At 41.7% G+C, this 20,755-nt stretch overlaps 1 protein-coding gene across 4 annotated transcripts in view; it reads left to right on the forward strand.

The window, feature by feature from the left end:
• Positions 1 to 682: 682 nt before the first annotated feature.
• PDGFD (platelet derived growth factor D) overlaps positions 683 to 20,755 on the forward strand; it is a 141,430-nt gene continuing 121,357 nt past the window's right edge. For all 4 annotated transcript variants that reach the window (XM_083884808.1, XM_083884810.1, XM_083884809.1 and 1 more), the window contains exon 1: positions 683 to 1,340. In XM_083884808.1, the coding sequence (XP_083740934.1) occupies positions 1,211 to 1,340 (130 nt within the window). In that variant the 5' untranslated portion in view covers positions 683 to 1,210. The remainder of the gene's footprint in view (positions 1,341 to 20,755) is intronic.

Below are 20,755 nucleotides of genomic sequence, written 5' to 3' on the forward strand. Positions count from 1 at the left end.
CAGCCTCATATTGACATTCTTCTGCTAGTGACGTATATTTCGTGTTGTTAAAGATCTGGCAGCATGTAACAGTTTGTTACACTGGCTAAAACTGCATAAAATGTTGTAAGAAATAAACTGAGTAGGGGAAAATTTATTGGAAACTGTTAAAACCGGAGCATTTTTTTGTTTCTTTTTTCCCTGCACCTTCCTTTTGATTATTTTCATTGCGGCTAACAGAAAGAAAAGGAGAATTAAACCAGCAATCTGATCACAACCCTCACATACCTTTGGTTTAGACCTAAATTCTTGCAGGCAGTAATACAATCTTTTAATAGCAGACCAAACTTAATGAGGGTCTAAATTAATAAGAACTAACTTTTTATGAAAGGCTTTGGACAGTGGTATGACAGAAGAAGCCCATACATTTCTCCAAGGGACAACTGCGGGTTATTCACCAGTTGTCCCACTAAGTCTGACCGGCTTGGAGATTTGAGTCATTCGTCCCAGCGATACTTTTACGTGGCCAGGAGGGCTGGAGGGTGAGGGGACCGCGGGTGCGTGTCCCCTGTGCTGGCGGGGCGCCCTTGGCACAGCGCTCCCGTCCTCCCCACTGGCCGGGAGCGCAGCATCCCCGCCAGCCCCCTCCTCGCTCCATCCCTCCTGCCCCTTCTCGCCCGGAGCGCAGACGGCGCGGCCGCCAGCTCAGGGAGGGCCCGGGCACGGCTCCCGCCCCCTTCCCCCGGGCCCCCTTTCCTCTCCCGGCCCCGGCGCTGCAGACCCCGGCGGTGCGGGCGGTGCGGGCGGTGCGGCAACCCCCGCCTGCTGCTGCTGCTGCTGGTGCTGCTGCTGCTGGGGCACGGCCCGGCCCGGGGAGTGGGCGGCGGCCCCGGCCCGGGAGCTCCGCACCTCTGCCGAGTTTGGCCGGCCCAGAAGGGCAGCCCAGAGTTCAGCATGCAGGAAGTTTTGAGGCGGCTCGGAGAGTAACGCGGCGGCGGTGAGCGCTGCTTCGCCTGCTCTGGAATTCTGCGCTTTTTCTTTTTGCGGGGATTGTGCCTTTTCCCCCCTCCCGCCCCCCTCCCCGCACACGGCTCCCCCAAACACACCAGCAGCCCGCAACAACCAAAAAGTGCGGTGAGGGGGAACAGAACAGGAGCGAGGGGAGCGCCCTCGGCGGGAGAGGAGAGCCCGATTCTTCGCAGAGACTCGGTCCCGCCGGCAGCTGGTCCCGATGCGACTGCTCATCCTCCTCCTGCTCTACGCCGTCGTCTGTGCGAACTTCTGCAGCCGGCAGGGCACCACCGCCCCGGCCCAGGGCGCATCTATAAAAGCCCTGCGGGCTTCCAACATCAGGCGAGATGGTGAGTGTCCTGCTGCTTTATTTATTCTCTAGGGCTGCTTTGACGGGGGAAGCCTCTCGGGGCTGCCGCTGCCCTGTCCCGGGAGCAGTGCCGTGTGCCCGGAGGAGGCTGCGGGCGGGGTCCCGGCCCGGGGGGATCGGCCCGCTCATGGGCTCGGTCCCGGGGTCCGGCCCGGGGGGATCAGCCCGCTCATGGGCTCGGTCCCGGGCTCCGCTCCGGGGGCGTGTGGGCAGCTGTGGGCACAGGGGGCGACTCTGCCCGGGCGCTCCCAAACTTCTCGGGGCAACTTCCAGGAGTTCTCCCGTCCCCTCTGGGCTGCAGGGCGCTGACAAGGCGGGGTGCTCTGGCCCTGGGTCCCCCGGGCCCGTGTAGTGCCGGAGCGGGGCGAGCGGGGCTCTGTGGCCTCTCCGGCCGCTGTGGGGGCTCCCCGGGGCCGAGTGTCGCCTCAGGGCTCCTTGGCGGGAGCGGGATCTTCTCCCGGCCCTGCCACAGCCTCGCCGCCTTCAGCTCCTGGAGGGGCTGTCGGGTGCTGCTGGCCGGGCTGGGGGACAGCCCCGACCGGCGGTCTGAGCCCAGGGCTTGGTGCTCGCCTGGCGCTGCTGGGCACTGCCCCAGCTCGTCCCCTGTGGTGCCGGGGATGGTGAGCGCCCCTCAGGGCGGCAGCGGGCTCCCGGACACCGCCCGCCCCGTGGGAAGGGTGTTCTCAGCCCTAACTCCGGTGCGGTTCCCTGCGGAACCTGCCGGCAGGATGGATGTCCTGAGGGCCGAGGCGCTGCCCGCGGAGTGCGGGCCGCAGGTGCCTCCAGTGAACGCGGCCCTGTGCCCTGGCCCCACGGGGAGGGAATGGGACACTGCGTAAAATAGCGCTGCTGGGATTCACCTCGAAAATCCACCACTTTCAGTTCGGGAAGAGTGATGGGCCTGTGTCCAGGGAGCCAGAGCCTGGTGTGTTCCAGCCTCACGTGGGAGAACTGGCTCTCGCACGTTGCCATGTACCTTCTCACACGGCGAAATGCAGGATGTTCTCCTTGCAAATGAACAGAGTTAACATCAGCCTTCAAGTTAACATCTCCCAGTTGACGGCATTTACATATTTTATAAACCCTTTTCAAAAAACCCAGTCACTTGAGTCATTTCCAAGACTGTATTTGCCAGTGTTTATTTTCCAGTATGTATACAATGCATGTAATGGGTTTGCAGTTGATTTAGGAAGATGTTTTTGTTTAAAGTTTGCAGCCATATTGAACTTAATATTTTTTATGCCTTTTCTAGTCACTGAAAGAAGACTTAGAGAAGGTGGAGGATTTTTTGTTAGAATGGAAATGCTGAGTCAGGAAGCAGGACAGAACTGCAGCTCTTTCTGATGCAAAAGTCAAATTTAATCTCATTAAAGGAAAAAAAAAAGTATGCGTTTGTAATAAAACTATATATTTGTTATTTCTGTTTCATTCTTTAAAATTATTCTGTGTTTTATCAAGCTTCATGACTTCTTATCCTGCCATCTTCATAGAACTGAGACCATCTCTGAACTAAGCTAAGGAAGCTTCCATCCAGCTCAAGCTTCAAACAAGTGTTTTCACTGAAAACTTATATACTTATAACATCAAAATGTGTATTGCTGTGATCTTCTCTGTATAGTCAATGAAGACATCATGAACCCCTAATATAAATAAAGTTTTCATATTCATGGCAATATGATGGGTGTTTTACTCCTCAAAAGACTTACTGTGGTGAAATTGCTTCTTGGAGTGATGAAGAGAACAGGCCTCTGAAATGATTAGTTAATTGCTGTCTTCCTAGTTCTGATAATTTTACAATTTGATTAAGCTTTGGTACCTTTGAAATTATCCAAGGCAACTTGTAGTGGTTGATTTTTGTGGGTACCAGGTGGACTGGGGCTGTTGGAAGGTGGCAGATCTATATGTAATTACATCCAACCTTACCCATCCCATCCTTGCTGGGACATGTGCTAGTGGGACATGCAGCCTACAGTGAATGTGCCCATGCTAAAGTCAGACACTTCTGAGATTCTTGAGTGGATGTTATGGATGTAGTGAAGAAGTCACAGACTTTGATGAAGACCACATGCAGACCCTTGGCATGCTGCAGCCCTGCTCTCTGCCTGTGCTTGGGAATCCTGTTGATTTTTCTCTGGAAAGGACCATGTGTTCTAGTGTGGCCTGGTGGAGCTGGATGTGGGGTTGCAACATTTAAAGCGTATCAGCTGCTGATCCCCCTGATTTTACTCAGATGAAACTGTTGCTTGAATTTCTTGACTGAGGGTCTATATTAGTGCAACCAAAGGTTTTGAGCAATGTTCCAAATGTTGCATGCATGTGATGAGCTCACAAGCAAATGCTTAGACCACAGTTGGCTGCAGGCCACTAATAGTATTTCTGTCTTTCATAATTTGCAGTGGTGTTTTTGTGTTGTTTTGGTCTGAAGCAATGATATGGAACAGCATGAAAGACATGTGAGCTGTGTTGCTGAGTCAGACATTATTTCTTGCTTTGTAAATATTTGCAGACATGACAATACAAAATGGGATCTGAGAGAGCACATGATACATTAGGGTAAATGTGTTACAACAGTCTCTCAAAACACACAGCAAAGATAAAAAGTAGTTTTTATTGTGTTCTGGGTTGATGATCATGATTATTAGGTTGTGAAATTAAAAGAGATACTGAAGAGGAAAGAGGCCCATTTAGCTTCAAAAATAATCTTGGGAAGTCCAAAACCACTGTATGTTTTATTAAAAAATATATATATATATTCTTTTGAGTTCTAGTTTTCTGTTGCTTCCAAGCAGGATAAACTAGTGATACTGCATACACAGAGTTTAATATGGAGGCTTGGTCTTGCTTCTGGCCAAAACAAACCTTTGTAGTGTGCATGATTCAATACTGCCTTTCTTCTTTTAGACTAAAAGAAGTTGGCCTATTTGTAATTGCTCTCACTTAAGACTGAAGTTGATCTGATAAGAAATCTATAGATGAGGGCAGCACATACAAAAAATTGCCATTAAATGACTATCAAACCTAACCAGACTGTACTTTCTGCTGAAGATATTAAGAATATAAATAACTTGCTTACAAGACATCCTCTTGTCCTAGTTGAAGGAGGGTCATTGATGACTCAGCAGTCCAGTGTAGCACTAATCAATTTTGTAAAGTGTCCTGGAGGTGCCAGCGACATTTATAGCACAAGTACTGGTATTCACTTAGAGCGTTTATTAATGATATTAAGTTAAGTACCTTGAAGTTCATCGGAATAACACAGAGGTCTTCCAGATGCTTCCATTGTTACATTTTGACTCAGTTTCCCAGTTTGCAGGATGCAGGTAATAATGCCTAATTACAAGAAGTCTGGTATTTTGTTTCTCCTATTTTGGTTGTTTATGTGTACTTGGAGATGAAAAGTAGAAGATAAAAAGTGCTAAATAATATAATTTACTATATAATGTCTAAATTAAACATCACATGCTTTTTCTTATCAGTTATTGCACAAACATCTGCTTAGTCTAAGAAAGTATGCCTAGTCTGTATCTTCAGACTAAGCATCACCATACATATTTTAAACTTCAAACTCCAGAGTTTAAAGAAAAGACAGAACAGAACAGACAGCATAGTGGCAGGTCATTTCAGTATGTAAACAACTGAAAGCCATGGAATCAGTATCTTCTGATGTGGATTTGAAACCATAACATCAGATGACTCGAGATAAGATTCTGTGCTCTTGTGGTTTTCATTATGAATCCAAAAAAAAAGGAATTTTCAAACTTTGCTTTGCTTGTGCACCACCAAAATGCAAAGAAAAAACTGTACTTTATAATTCTGGGGAACTGCCAGCAGCTTTTGCCTCTTTAAAGGCCAGTCCAAATGGATGTGTGCCATTAACTCTCCCCTCTTCCTTCCTGTATTGGCTGATGCCTAATCACAGGGAAAAGTATATGGTGGTTTGGGTGATATTCTCTCACCAAATAAATGTTAAGTGTCTGTTCTTGGGAGAAGATTGTGTTGTTTTCTGTTTTTTGGTTGTTTGACTGGCTGTTTTTTTTAAAAAGGGTAGGTTTAGATTAAATGTTTTAAGCTCTCTTCCAACCCAAGCCATTCTACGATTCTGTGATTTTATGGTATTAGGAAAAATTCTTTCCTGTGGATGTGGTGAGGCACTGGCACAGGTTGCCCAGAGGGGTCTGTTCAAGGATTTCATCAAGCTGATCTAGTGCAAAATGTCCCTGCTCATGGCAGAGGGGTTGGAACTAGATGACCCTCAAAGGACCTTGGGTTCCTTTCAACCCAAACCATTCCATGATTCTATGAAATGTCTCTGTTATCACCAGTGGTATAGACCATCACTTTTGGAATGCACTTATTGAGTTCTTCTATAATAGGCTTGTATACATTTTTTTAGAGGACTCTGGTAACATTAAATTGTGTCGACCATAAAATGGCCAAAATAAATTGGCTTCTATAGGCTTTATTTCCCTGTTTTCTAGATTTTGTATAGAAATGTGTATTTCAGGCTTCATCAATTAAAAAAACCCCCACATTAATAATTTCCCTGCAGTAATGCATTTTGGTCTACAATTATCTGACTTTGATGATGTCTCTTATCTGTATAATTAACAATTTGGACTGAAATATCAAAGGATATTGCATGAGAATTCCAACCCTGACTCAGCAGCAAGCTGCATAGAGAAATTCTCTAAAGGAACTTGAAATATGTTTTATCAGGCAGATGTATATCATGGTGGAAGTCACTATAAATTCTTCAGACAGTCTCTTGAAACTTCTTGGTTTTCATTTGGGGCTTTTTTAAGTATTACTATGAAACTGAATTAGGCCAGCTAATTCTTAAAGGGCTGGAAGAGAAAACTTGGTAGTTGTATTTCTTTGATTTGTAGAAACTGAACAGTGCTGAAAATGTAAAATAATGGGATTTTTTTTCTACTCTTGTGCTACAGAGATGTTGTGTTTCATAAAACATCTAGGAATAGGCATAAATAGAAAATTCACTGGGGATCATTAGTGCAATAATATTCACAATGTGATTGCCTTTGACTATCTTCATAATTCTGTTCAAGTCAAGGGGTTCAAGTCGTACAGTGTAATAAGAAAGCCTGAATAGCTTATATGTAAATGAAGTGAGTAAAAATAACTGTATTTTTTTATGAACCAAGTGTGCCAAGTACTTGCAAAACTAGGACTCGTAGAATTGTTTAGGTCAGAAAAGACCTCCAGGATCATCAAGCCCAGCTGTTTACTCAGCACTCATACAATTGGCCTTGGGCCATTGATCTGGCCTGTCCAGATCCCTCTGCAGAGCCTTCCTACCCTGCAGCAAACTAACACTCCTGCCCAACTTGGTTTTATCTGCAGGCTTGCTGAGGGTGCACTCGCTCCTCTCATCCAGGGCATGGATAAAGATATGGAATAGGACTGGCCCCAATACTGAGCTCTGCTGAGCTGACTTGCAAGCAGCCACCAGCTGGATGTAACTCCATTCAGCACCACTCTCTGGACTTGGACAACTGGGCAGTCTTTTATACAGGAAATAGTGCATGTCTCTGAGCCATGAGTGCCTGGTTTCTGCAGGATAATTCTGTGTCAGAATCTTTAAAGTGTCTTGGGACTGACTGAGATGGAGTTAATTTTCCCCACATCAGTCCTCACAGTGCATTGGTAGTTATAAAGGTGTTGATGACACAGCAGTGTTGTGGCTACTGCTGAGCACTGCTAGCACAGCATCAGGGCTGTCTCTCTAACATTCTGCCCCTATCAAGTGGCTGGGAGTGGGAAAGGAGGAGAGGAGGAGGAGACACGACCAGGCCCAAATTAACCAAAGGCATATTACATACCATATGGCATCAGCTCAGATATAAAAGCTAAGGGAGAGAGGAGGAATGGGGGGGCATTTGTTATTTTACAGTGTTTGCCTTCCAGAGCAATCATTACGTGTACTGCAACTTTGCTTCCTAGGAAGTGACTGGATATCACCCCCTGATGGAAAGTAGAGAATAAACTTTTTTCTCCCTGTTTATACACACCAATTTTTTTTTTCCTTTAGTAAAGTGCCTTACCTCAAGCTACAAGTTGTTTTCCATCTTATTTTCTCTCCTTTGTCCCACTGAGAAGGAGAGTGGTAGAGAGACTTGATGGACACTTGGTGTCCAGCCAAGGTAAACCCACTACATAAAGTCCAGGCAGACAACATCCACAGCCTTTCCCTCCTCCACTGAGTGGCTCATCTGGTCACAGAAGCAGATCAGGTTGGTCAATCAGGACCTGCCTTTCCTACAGCCATGCTGACTGGGCCTGATCCTGTGGAATTCATCCATTTTCTGTGTGATATGTGTCTTTTATCTGACACTCTGCTGTTGAGCTGTGCCATGACTTTCCCCTGCACTGAGGTCAGGCTGACAGGCCTGTGTTTCCCTGTGTCCTCCTTCTGGCCATTCTTGTAGATGGGTGTCACATTTACTGACCTTCCAGATTTGCTAGCACTCTTGGTAGATGGTGGAATGTGGCTGAGTGAGCACTTCTGCCAGCTCTGAGGACCTTTGGGTGGATCCCATCTGTCCCCATAGGCTTGTGTCTAAATGGTGTAGCAAGTCACTGACCATTTCATTTTGGATTGTGGGGGCTTCATTCTGCTCCCTGTCCTCTCTTCCAGAACAGGAGGCTGGATACCCAAAGCAAACTGGTCTTACTATCAAAGACTGAGGCAAAGAAGGCATCCATAACTTTGGCTTTTCTACAGGCTTTATTGCTCTGTTTTTATCAGTTGTATTTAGTCTATCAAAATGAGTATATATATCGTAGGCATGCGTCTTTTGTACATGCATTTGCAGAATAAGTATATTTTTTATTTTTTAAATATCATCTAATATAGTAAAATGGATATTCACCTATCACAGAATCACAAAATATGTTTAGTTGGAAGGGACTAAGAATGATAATTGAGTCCAGCTCTTAGCCCTGCACAGGTCATCCCCAAAAGTCACACCGTGTGCCTGAGAGCATTGTCGAAACAATTGTACAGAATACATAAATTAAGGACAGAAGCACAAGGAAGTGAGATTAAGTACACTTGATATAGTTGGTTCCAAATCAGCCTTAAAATCATAAACTGGGAATTTATTTTAGAGTACAAAAAACCGTCCCACACCCCAGGTTTAATATAATTCTTTAAAGTCCTAGTTGAGCAGTGATATATTAGATCAATATTTAAGCCTAACTATTCAAGCTAGTTAAGGTCTTTGCATGATGTTGGTAGCTATGTAATTTATGGAATTCGGGTTGAAAGTAATTATGTTTAATAATGTCTGTCACATTTTCAGGTTGCTAGTTGATGCTCTGAAAGTAATTTTCACATTATTAAATTCTTTATTAATTGAAAAGGAACTTACTAGAAAAAGGATTATTAAGGCAGAAATTTCTTGAACAAAGTAATATACAAATTCACTACAGTATATTTCTGTCACTTCTTCTTTAGACTGTGTGTAACAATTACATAAAATAAACATAGCTATAAAATGTATATTATTTATACAGCAAGAAACTCATTTGGGGGCTGTAACTTAGAAGGACAAGGAAAGACTTTTATTTAATACCTCTAATATACTATATGTACAAAAGATGCACGAGTTTATGTGTTTCATGTGTCTATAAAACATATCTATGCTTTTCCTGTGGATAGTCTGGATAATATTAAAATATATCTGCAACAAATGACAGACTGATCTCTTTAAAAATGATTAAAAATATCTTACAGGACTGACACTGAACACAGGGTAGGCATCTGCATATGATACCAGAGTCCCAAAGGCCTCAAAATACCATCTCCTTGTTTGTCTCCAGAGCAGTAATTGTGGTTTCTTGAGGTTACTTCCATCCTCAACCATTCCACAATGGCATTTACTCCAGCTGAGAGGGGAGTGGTGATGGGTGGAACACACTGGTCCTAAGAATTAGTGCTTGCTTTTCCTATCTCTTCCATTCTTCTCTTCCTCTTTACCAATCTCCCCCTTTCTCTGTGTGCAGCAGTAGCAGGAACATGGAGTCCAGTTCTCAACATCTGTGGGCCCAGCTGTGTCCCTTTTCCTTCCCATCCTCCTCCATTCCTTGTGTAGCTGCACTCAGTTTTGCTTACCCAGCTGAGAAACCTTGAATTAACTCTCAAAGTTTTTAACATGATCCTAACCCCAAATAAGGGCTCCCCTGGCTTGCTTTGCCTTTTGTGCACCTGCAGGGATCTGATATCAAGATACTAAAGGAGTCCTAAGAATTATCCTGAAGGCTCTGTGCTGGCATTCTCTGTAGTAAGAATTTGCTCACTAATGCAGGGAAATTTAGTACTAATCTTTTAGTCTGTTGGTTCAAGCTGCATTCAAGAATTGCCTCCAAAATTCCTGCTATTGTATTTATGAGTTTGATTACATGATACCACATTTTGGAAAAAAGAAAGAACCTATATCCCTGCTTCCGGTGAGGTTCTTTTGGCTGAAATACTGGATTGCGTAGAGTTGTTTGGCAGTTTGTTTCAAATCAGTCTCCTGTTTAAAAAGCTAAGGAAGTGTCCTGTTTACAGTGTGAAACTGGAGATACTTTCTTTTGGGAGTTTGGGTTTGGCTCTAGTATTTTTGGTAGTGAATGAATTCTACATGATCTCGAGCTTCCTATTGTGCTTGAGTAATGTTCAGTTTCATGTTTCCTTTCTGATCTGTATCCCACGCTGTGAAGGCCAACATCCCATGTTTCTGCTTTGTTAATTAGAGCTCTGTGTATTTGGAGATGGTGCAGGAGGACACACTTTTACCTTCTGTTCAAACTTCCTGCCAATGTATTATAGCACTGCTGTGCCTTGGGACTTGATGATGTTGAGACTCTGTAAAACTATTTATTAAGCACTAGGTCCATGAAAAACTTGAAAAATAGCCATCCTGACTTTTGCTGTACTAAAATTGATGACAAAACTACCATCAGCACTTCTTGTAGCAAGGCCTGGCACACAGTTCACATGAATTAATACAGGGTTGAATGAAATGCTTAGGAATTCAATGATGAGTTTGGAATAGAATCAAAGACTCATAGAAATGTTCAGTTTGATGAAGACCCTAAGATTGAGTCCACACAGCACCACCAAGCCGACTACTAACCATATCCCTTAGTGTCACATCTACACATCTGTTAAATACTTCTAGGTGTAGTGACTCAAATGCTTCCCTGGGTAGCCTGTTCCAGTGTTTGGCAACCTCTGCAGTGAAGAAGTCTTTCCTAATATCAAATCAAGATCTCACTTGATTTTGCTTAATGAGACCTGCTCTTGTCCTATTGCTTGTTTACTTGGGAGATCAAGCCCCACCTGGCTACACCCTCCTTTCAGGGAGTTGTGGAGAGTGATAAAGTCCCCCTGAGCTTCCTCTTCTCCAGACTGAACATCCCTAGTTCCCTTGGCCACTCATCATGAGACTTGTGCTCTAGACCCTTCCTGAGCTTTATTTCTCTTTGGATGTGCCTCAGCACCTCTTTTTTTTTTTTTTTTTTTTTTTTTTTTTTTTTTTTTTTTTTCCTTGTAGTAAGGGGCTTGTGTACAGTACTCAAAGTTAGGATGTTCAGTTAGTGTCCATAAACTGAGACAAACCAAACAAATCCTTTGCACTGGTAGAGATGGAGGGGTAACTGATGTAGTTACAGATTGCGTAGCAAAAATACAGAACAAAGCCTTGTATTCAAGTGTCCAGTTTCTTTTTCTCTCATACTGACTATGTTATGTGTCACCCACAGGATATCCTACAAGTGACTTCAGCTGCAGTACATTTCTAAACAAGGCCATAAGGAAACCTGTCAGTGTTTTTCAGTGTCTCGCATTGTTTCTGTTTGTTTTTTAAAAAGGCTCCAAATGTAATATGCAGGGGTTTCTCTTATTGTTTCTTCTTGGATCAGTTGCAAAAGATTTTTCTCATAGTTGAATGTATTTCTGATCTGATGTGACTCACAGAAAAAGTGGACTGAGGATGAAGCAGAGATTCAGTCTGGTTAGAGAGAAGGAATAAAAATAGATACATAGAATGTTGATCACTGAAGTACTGTGGGACCTAGAAACACCTTATGTACTGTTCTGCCCTTAATTTTTGATCCATTTTTCTTGAAAGATAAATCCTTTGCCTTAACAAACCAGTGGCAGTAACACTGAGTGAGAACAGCAAGTAGGGGGTGATAATGCCTTGAGATTCTTCGTGGAGATGGACCAACAGCTTCTTAATCGTGATACCACAGCAGGGATAATGACTGATAGGAGTGATTTCACTCACACATCCAGATATCAATAAAAGGGTTTAAGACCTCCTTGCAGAGGCCTACAGAGAATTTGCTGGTTTGAAATTGATAGAAAGCCCCAAAGTTATGGCACTGTCTCGCTTTGTAGATCAGGTTGTAAGTTGGTTCCCTTGCTCCATTAGCCACATTCACATTGCTTTGTTAGGTTTCTGAATGTTTGGCAGTCAGCACAGGGGGATGCTGGTTTGCTTCCTCGCTGTCCATATGGTGTGACCTGGGGTTCCCAAACCCCCAGGTATGCATGTATTACTGCTACTCTCATAAGATGTCTTTAAAATTGTGAGAAGGGGAAAGGGATTCTTTGGTTTTTTCATCCTCTTAACGGAAGAAAACTATTCTGTACGTGAACAGGCTTGGTTTTATTTTTGTTTGGAATTAATACTTGTCACCCAGGAGAGCTTATTGACATGATATATGTTTCTCACCAGTTCTTGTCATTTATAGGATCCTGGAAAATTAAATTAATCCAAATATAAAATTCTTGTATCATATATAGTAGTGATCTGGCTGCTCCTAGTATGTGTGTGGTCTGCTGTGACATGATTAGCATGTGCAAACATTGGAACCTCCAGAGTCAGTTCTCTATGGGTGCATACCCTGTTTACAATATACTTAGGTTGTCTTGAGTGGCACCTCTGAGAAATGGGTGCAGTGACAACCCCATCTTTGCAGAACCCTCGAGCAATGTCAGAGTGTCTGAAGTCTGTTCTTGGACTTGACTTGGTAAAGCCCCCTCTCCACACATACAGCCTGCCTCCATACAGACTTTGAGAAATGAGTAATTCTCTTGGCTGCCTGACAACATAGAAACAAGGATCACTCCAGAAGTAAACTTGTGTGTACTACAGAGGAACCTCATGCTATAATCGAGCATGCATCTGAGGACTGAATCCTGTACCTGTGTTTTTCCCACACTGGCAAACAAAGGAGGATGAGAAGTAGATCAGTGTGGCTGTTTAGCCTCTCTTTCCCCAGTCTCCTAACCAGTCACAGCACACATAGTAATCCTTTCCTGGGAAGTGTTCATGCATTTGACAATATTTTCCTTCAGGCAGTATCACTATATGTAAACACCTTTAGTTTCACTGTAAGGGTTGAGCCCTGGCAGCTTGGAGAGGCAGAAGTGCCACCCACAGCCACTGTTGCATGTGAGCAAAGACTGGAGATCCTTACCAGGGTGCAGCCATCCTTAAAATGCTGTGGCCTTGATGTCTGTGCTGTCCTACCTCCTGTCTGCTTTCCTGCTCAGAGCTGCCACTGTTTTTGCAGACTGAGAGCTATGTGACATCCTGAGGTAAAATAACAGGGCACATGAATAGCCAGTTTTGGGGAACAAAGAATTACACAAGATGACAGTGTGATGTCCTGTATAAAAATCAAATATCGCAGTTTTCACATGCTTGCCTGACTTCAGTGGCATGGGAGTTAAATAGCAGTCTCTTCTCCAAAGAAACCCTGGAACAAAACAGGGAAAGCTATTATTCTGGTTTTGTTACTTTGCACTTTTGTTCCCTGGGTTTGGTTTCATCTACTGCATAAGGATATAGAGGAAGGTCACGAAGAAGAAATCATAATGACTTGCTATGTCAGTTCACTTTATTTTTTGAAGAATTACTTTAAAGGCTTTTTTATCAATGTGTGCAGGATATTTTTCAAGGCTTGCAGGAGCTCCTTTTTATTTTTGTACAGGGATCTTGTCTCAGGATTTGTCTCCAGTGATTGTGCCATTTCCTGATTGTCCTGCTATCTTTTGTGCCATCACCAACCCTTGCAGGACCTGAAGTTAAACCTTGTCAAGGCAGATTGCTTTTAAAGCCTACCTTAGGCTTAGGGAAAAAGTGTCACGTTTTTCTTATCAGAAGTGAGACAGAATGCATTTCTATATATGCTTTTACAGGGACTGCAAATTTAAGTACATGCCATTGCAGTTTTGACAATGAATTGCTAGCGCATCAATTTCAAAAAGGCATTTGAAGGTACCTTCAAAGATATTTGGCCAAACCAGAACAAAAATACCGTGAGCTGCCTTGTTTTTTTCTAGGGAAGTACCCAGCCTAGTCACCTCATGCTTCCCTTCTGTTTCCAAATTCGGGAGAGAAGCATTTCCTTCAGCTGTTTATTATAAATCAGTGTTGTAGACTTTTTTATTTTTATTTTACGTTTACTATGGCTAAAGCAAAGCCTATTCTTAAGAGACAAACCACTATGAACTCCAGAGTTTTATCATTATCTTGTTGACTTGATGTTCTTTCCACTTAAAAATTGTTTAAAATTGCCAGATAAGATAGAGGATCCGATGCCAGCACATGAAGCCAGGCAGTTTTCTAAATTGGTTTTGACAGGGGTTCCTGTGCATGCAGCAGCAGCTGGCAGAGCTTTTCACAGAGCATGAGTGGGCCTGGTGAAAGAGCTGACTCGAAGAAACCCAGGGAGCTCCCACTGGGGGCTTGGCTGAAGCTCTGTCAGAGACATGCAAGATACTCTGCTTGCTTATGATGGACACTAACAAAGAGTTCTTACCCATAATGGTTGCTGAATCATTTCACATGGGAGTGTCCAGTTTTTCCTGCACATATGCACAGCATTTCTGTTAAAAAAGCTGGTAAATTTTGACTGGCTGATGCTGACATCTGAGGCTCAGAAGAAGAAAATTGAGAATACACTGGCAATACTCGAAGCTGAAGATTTCTAGAATCTCTCAAATCCCCACATTTACTGTATTCAAAACAAAGCACTGGTCTCACGGAATTTTCACTAAATATATGCTTTTAAAGTAGCGCAAAGGAAAGTACTCAGAAATAAAGAAAAAATCAGAGATATTTTCATTTTGGCTTTTGCCAGAACATGAAAAAAAAAACAAGAAACAAAACAAAACAAAACACACAAACAAAAATACCCAACAGAAACACCCCAAAAAAACAAAACAAACCGCCCCCCCCCCAACTGTCAGATCACTGAACATGTGGGGTGAACCTGAAACATAGGTTTTTTTAAAAGAATTTCAAAATCACATTAGGTACAAAGTTGAATTGACTATGCAGCCTCGTTTAATGTTCAAAATAAAGAAAAGAGATGAACTAAAAATGTTACTTTTTTGTTGTTGTGGCAGCAGTTTTTATGTTTTGGGTTTTTTGTTAATGCGTTGTAGGGCCAGACACAGCAGGAGTAAAGGGTGAAATCATCCATGTTCAGCCAGGTGCATCACCAACCATGTACTGAGTGTCATAGGGAAGATGAAGGAGCTGCAGCCCTGCCTCGCTTTCTCGAATAATCTTCCTCTTAGGTGTACCAACACAGTGCAATAGAAGGGAGGGTCATTGTAAATGACTGATAAGGCAGAGAGGCTGGAAGGAGTGTTGGATAGTGCGCTAAGACTCCTCCTTACTCCCTGCTGAAGTAATTGCTCCACGTCTTGCTGGTGAATGTGGAAGGGCATCCTCTTGTTTCAGTGTGCACTGGATGGGGCTCCATCCTGCCTTCCCTTATGTCCGTGTAACTGAAGCCACAGCTTAGTCCTGTGTCAGCAAGCAGTCTGATATATTGCCAGATTTGACTTTTTTTAACAGTTCCTCCATGTGGCTCTTGCTAAGAAAAAGCCGTCCCTGATCAGTGCAGGTTAGTTGGACTAGATGACCTTCAGAAGTCTTTTCCAAGCAATTTATGGTTCAATCAAATTATGATTCTATGAAAAAAAAAAATTAGGTATTCAGTCTCTGTATTCCTCACTGAGCTGTTGGAGAGACATCCATGTGTGCCTCATGTGAGGTATATGCATATTCTGTGCATTTGTTTGTCAATGCATGCCATTTTTACTTCCTGAGGAAAATGGAGGCTAAGTGTAGATCCCATCTTCACCTTGTTCCCAAGACTGGGAAAAATGCAATTTTAAACATTGTCTGATTGTGTTAATTTGTAAAAAAGTAATTTACTGTAACTGTGACCTTATTAATTTAGTGTGATTTCAGCTGCTACTCACCACTTAATAATGAACAGTAAATAAACTGCTAATCTGTTTTACAGGTTTTGTGTTGTGAATGTTCAGGTACTCAGATAACTTAATTAGAACTAATTTCCTCAGTACACTGATTAGTTTCTCAAATTTGTCAATTTTTAGGCATCTTTGCCAAAAGTAGTCAAGCTGTAAGGAAGCTGGTATTGCCACTGTGGCTTGAGGTCTGTCTTTTCAGTATTAACTAGTATCTTTACATTCATACTCTATGAATCCATATTTGACTTCTAGTAGAGAAGAGAAGGAATAGTGTATAAAACAATCATGGCTTTTCTCCCTTGTGGCTGACAGAGGAGAAAGAAATATTACAGAGAACATGAGAGGGAATGTCTTCATGTGTGCTCCCCTCTAGATCTGGTGTGTGGACGCTGTCCCCTATGCAAAGAAACATTTGACTGAGGAATACAATACCTAGCATTGTGTCTCATAAATCCATCAAGGTCACTCAGTCAGTATTGGGTCAGCAGCTGATTCTGTCTAATTTTAAATATGTAAATTATGAGTTACTCTTTTATGATCTGTGTTATCCTTTAGTGATTACAGTCTCTGTCCTTATGATAATTCTGGTAACTTCTAAACTGAAAAATGAATACCTCAGACAGCTCCTCATAAAGAAATCCTTTGCTGCAAAATGTTTCAGGCCTGCATGCATCATGCCAGTGCTGGGGGTGTTAAGTGGAAGTCTTAGCAATTCTCTGGAGTTCTCTGGTTTATAGTGCTCTCAAGGATCTAGTTTTCAGATCTTAACCATATTCTGCCACCTCCTCCCACATCCTGTTTGTCTAAGAGAGGCAGCTCCTGTGCCCGTGTGCGTAGCAGCTAGTCTGTCTGTGGAAAGGTAATCAAACAGTGTGCAGTCTTGCTTGATTCTAGTGCAAATATCTGTTTCCATAGAGCATTACAAAGATAATATGCAGTCTCCATGCTGTAGCATTTGCGATTTTTCCTTTGGCTCTTCCTTCCGGAACAATTTCAGAATAATCCTTTTATGTTTGCCTCCGTTTTGTAAAGAATTCCTGCTATGGACTGAGTAACACTGTCAGCCAGTGAGAAAGTTTGTGTCACATGGAGTTAGGATTTCTCACAAATAAGTACAAAGTTTTATAGATTCATTTCATTTCACAGTCCCTGGTAGTGTGCATGGTCTTAAGCTGATGCTGAACTCTCAGTAGCTGGGACCTAACTCTGAATTCAGGTGACAAAATGGTACATTTTTGTTAACAGGCCCTACAACCTCCTATTTAAAATCTATGTAGGACTTTTTATTGTTCTGATAGACTGAAAAGGCAGGTCATGCTTTTTTTAGCTTCTACAGTTTTGGTTTTATCTGGACATAAAACTTTAATACTAAAATCCAAATGTATTGTTCTTAGATATAATATTGGTTTATATTTAAATGAAAATCTTTCTACTCCTATGTTGTTTTGAAGAATTGATATCATATGGTCTTTATGAAATCAGTAACTTTTTGAAGGTCTATTTACTTTTTCTGTATTGTTTACATCTGTTGCACTGCAAACTGAATGCTGGTGGTGCTGCTACACTCTGGAGACTCTTCTGCACAAAGCTCCATAAAATCTGCAACTTTTCTTTGATATTATATATAAATATATTTTTCTTTAACCCAGGGCTCAACTGTGTAATAAAAACATTATTAATAAAAAATGCATGCTGTCTAGTTTATTAAAGAAATCCATTTGAAATCATGGCAGCCTATTTGAAGATGTGAGCAAAATGTAATACTTTGCAATATGTAAGACACGTTATTGGATAAGTGCAAAATGCTTTCATTGAAATCTGTCAAATTCTACTTGAAGTATTGCTGGTTTTGTAATTATATATGGAATTGAAGAAATATTTTTATCTCTTGGGGTCAGCTCAAGTTTTGCAACCATAGCACAGTGGGATGCAGTTCATTAAATATCAGTATGGACCACATTTACAGTAGATTGAATAACGGTGTTGGCATTTCTTTTTCTTTTTTTTCTTTTTTTTTTTTTTTTTTCAAAATCTGCAGTGTTCAATTGCTAGGGTACAGAAATTTTGCTTTCATTATTCCTATTTTCAATTTACCTGACAGCTGTAGAGTGAATATTCATTTTTCATTTTTTCAGTTCACTCAAAATTGAGAAGTCAGTTTGGGCTTATGAAAGTCCCCAAACCAAACAGATCACAAACAAAACAACTGGTTTTCTCTTACAGTCCATAAGTAAAAAAAACTTGTATGAAGTCAGAAAACAAATGTATGAAGTCAGCACTGCAGAGAAAAACATCCAAAATAAAAATAGTAATACACCTGCACAGATGCTTTCAAAAAATTTAAATTTTAGTTCTGTTTTGGGGCCCGTGAATCATTTCAGAAATATGGCTTCTGTTGGGTGAATAAGAGCAGAGAGAGTTGATTAATGGGCCAATTATGTTTGTTTACTAAGTCAAAAGTGTTATGGTACTTCTTTTTCTGATATTTTCAACGCAAGTAGGTGTTTTTTCTTAACTAAGAACTACTTAAAAAGCTGGGATATACACATTTTAATTGAATTCTGATTTCTGTCTAAATGGAGCTTACTGCAAACCATAGTCAAAACAACTTTATTATGAATATTTTCTGTGACATCTGAAAAATCATAAAATTCAGGCTGCACAATATATGTATGATGATACAAAATAGCTTTCAACATTATTAAACATAACTCATCTTCCTAGGGAGCAGAACTACTTGATTTTGTGCTGAGTTATATTTAATTGCAGACAGTGTGTTCTTGATGGTGGTATCTTTAAATATTCTTTTAAAGCAAGGAATCTTAGAAAGTAAAAATGAAAACTCAGAATAAAATTAAGATATAAAGCTAGGTTTCCTACCAGTACCTTTAGAACTGAGCTGAAATCTAAGATCTGATTCAATCCATCTGCCTGCCTCCACAATAGATCAGAAAATACATCATGAATTCAGTCACTTTATCTCAGGTCCTGGCTGCAAGCCTTTGAAAAGTGTGTGTGTGTATGTATGTACAGCCATCTGTACCTATGTGTTGGTTTGCCTTGTGCTTAAGGGATTCATACACATTTACATTTAGATTCAGTCTGCCTTACTTTTTAAATGAGGCTGAAATGCAGCTGGTAGAAAAAATAGGTTCATTTTTAAAAATGGTGGTTTGAAAAATGGGGCTTCTTGCTAAAGTTTCCCTTATAATTAAGGGGGAGAGAAAGACACCTGCAGAGAACTGTTCATCCCATTTGTTTTAGATGTCCACCTTCAGATGGGATGAATTCATCCCTTCTGCATGTGTCTTCTTTTTTGCACTCAGAGCAAGTCTAGGGCAAGTAGGTCACTGGCACAGCAAGCTCACAAAAGTACCTAAAAATAATTCAGTTTTTATTACTGTCTGAGAAATGTGGTTTGGATCTTCTTGATCTCTTCAAAATACTGCATCTTTAGGAGAAGATTAAAGATTTCTTTAGAGTGATGAGCAATGGCATTATAGTAGTTATTTCTGACTAGCAAGTCCTAACAGTCCATTAGTCTGCAAAATGTGAGCTTCAAGAATAAACGTTCACTGCCACTGCTTCTGGGATAAAATGTGGAGGGTTGGCACTACTGTTGGAATAAGAGAAGATTTAGGATTAGATTCAGCTTCTTTTTTTTTTTTTTTTTTCCAGGATCTCAGGCAGTTATTAAATAGACTTAGGCCAGCATATACTTGACAAGATCTTATGTTAGCAATTTTTTATGTGTACAGAGGTCAACTGAGATTAATACATCTCACCCCTGCCAGCTGGTTTAGACCTCATAATGGCATTAGTATCTGACTCATGGAGAATGAACTTAACACAGGTTTCTGGTGGGGTCTAAAATCACTGCCTGCAACACTTGGTTGAAGGTACATTGTCACAAAAATTGAGCCAGGGGTTGCTGCGGAGTTGCAGTACTGGAGGGAAAAGGAATTGATTGAATACTGCAAAGAAGATCATAAATCCTGTTGTGGTAACATCCATAGGAATATACTTTGGGTGTGGGCTGGTTGCACAAACATGTAAGTGCAAACACGTATTTACATTTTTTGAGCCCAGTACCTCTCTACCTTCTGAATCTTTTCATCTGTGATAGTCTCACTGCTCAACCAGCTCTTTTCCCTTTACTCTCTTTATTCATCCACTCTTCACCAAACCCACTCAGGCATAATGCTTACTGAAAGATCAGTACCTGCGGATCTCCTCCCTGGAGCAGCTGGACTCATGTAGTCATTGACTCTGACACCTCAGACTGTGTAGTGGGAAATACTTGGTACCTGTCTGCCAACTCACGTGTTGTAAGATGCTGTTTTCCCTTGTTGATCAGAAGATATGAAAGCAAAGATAAATAACCCCAACAATATTTAGATTTTTTTTTAGCATTTTCTTGCTTAAAATACCTAAATGCAGATATAAAATGTCTAAATCTTACTGTGTTAAGGCTTAAATGTTACTTAATATATTTCATTCAAATCAAATGTAATTTTTCATACAGTAGAAGTATTGCAAAACCTTAAGGCTTTGTACCTCACTGGTAGGCTGCCTCACAGAGTTCAAGTGTTTGGACAATACTCTCAGGCACATGCTGTGACTCTTGGGGATGGTCCTCTGCAGGGCTGGGAGTTGGACTCCTTGATTCTTGTAGGACCCTTCCAACTCAGTTTATTTTGTGATTCTGTGGATGTGATCTGCATTCTAAATTTTTTCCAGTGTTAAGGCATACCACAATGTTCTCCCTCTGGACTGACTGCTGAACAGCGAGGATGAGGCTCTTCCCAGCTCCCTGTGAGACATTAATACAGTCTCTCTTCTCTCTGTTTTCATGCCAGTCTTCAGGAGGCTTACAGAGCTGAAATGCCTTTGAGGTTTTATCCTCGATTTAGCCAACAGGTTCAGCAGTTATTAGGGAAACTCACAGGTGGGAATATAGGCATAGAGCAAATCCACATTGGTGATGTTACTGAGTGCTTATGGATTAAAAATAGATTTTGTGTATACCTAGAAGTGCATTTATGGAAACATTACAACATGAGATCAGGCCTCAGTGCTGCCTAAGC

Source organism: Zosterops lateralis (assembly GCF_965231275.1).
Source record: "Zosterops lateralis genome assembly, chromosome: 2".
In the NCBI taxonomy this organism is placed as follows: Eukaryota; Metazoa; Chordata; class Aves; order Passeriformes; family Zosteropidae; genus Zosterops; species Zosterops lateralis.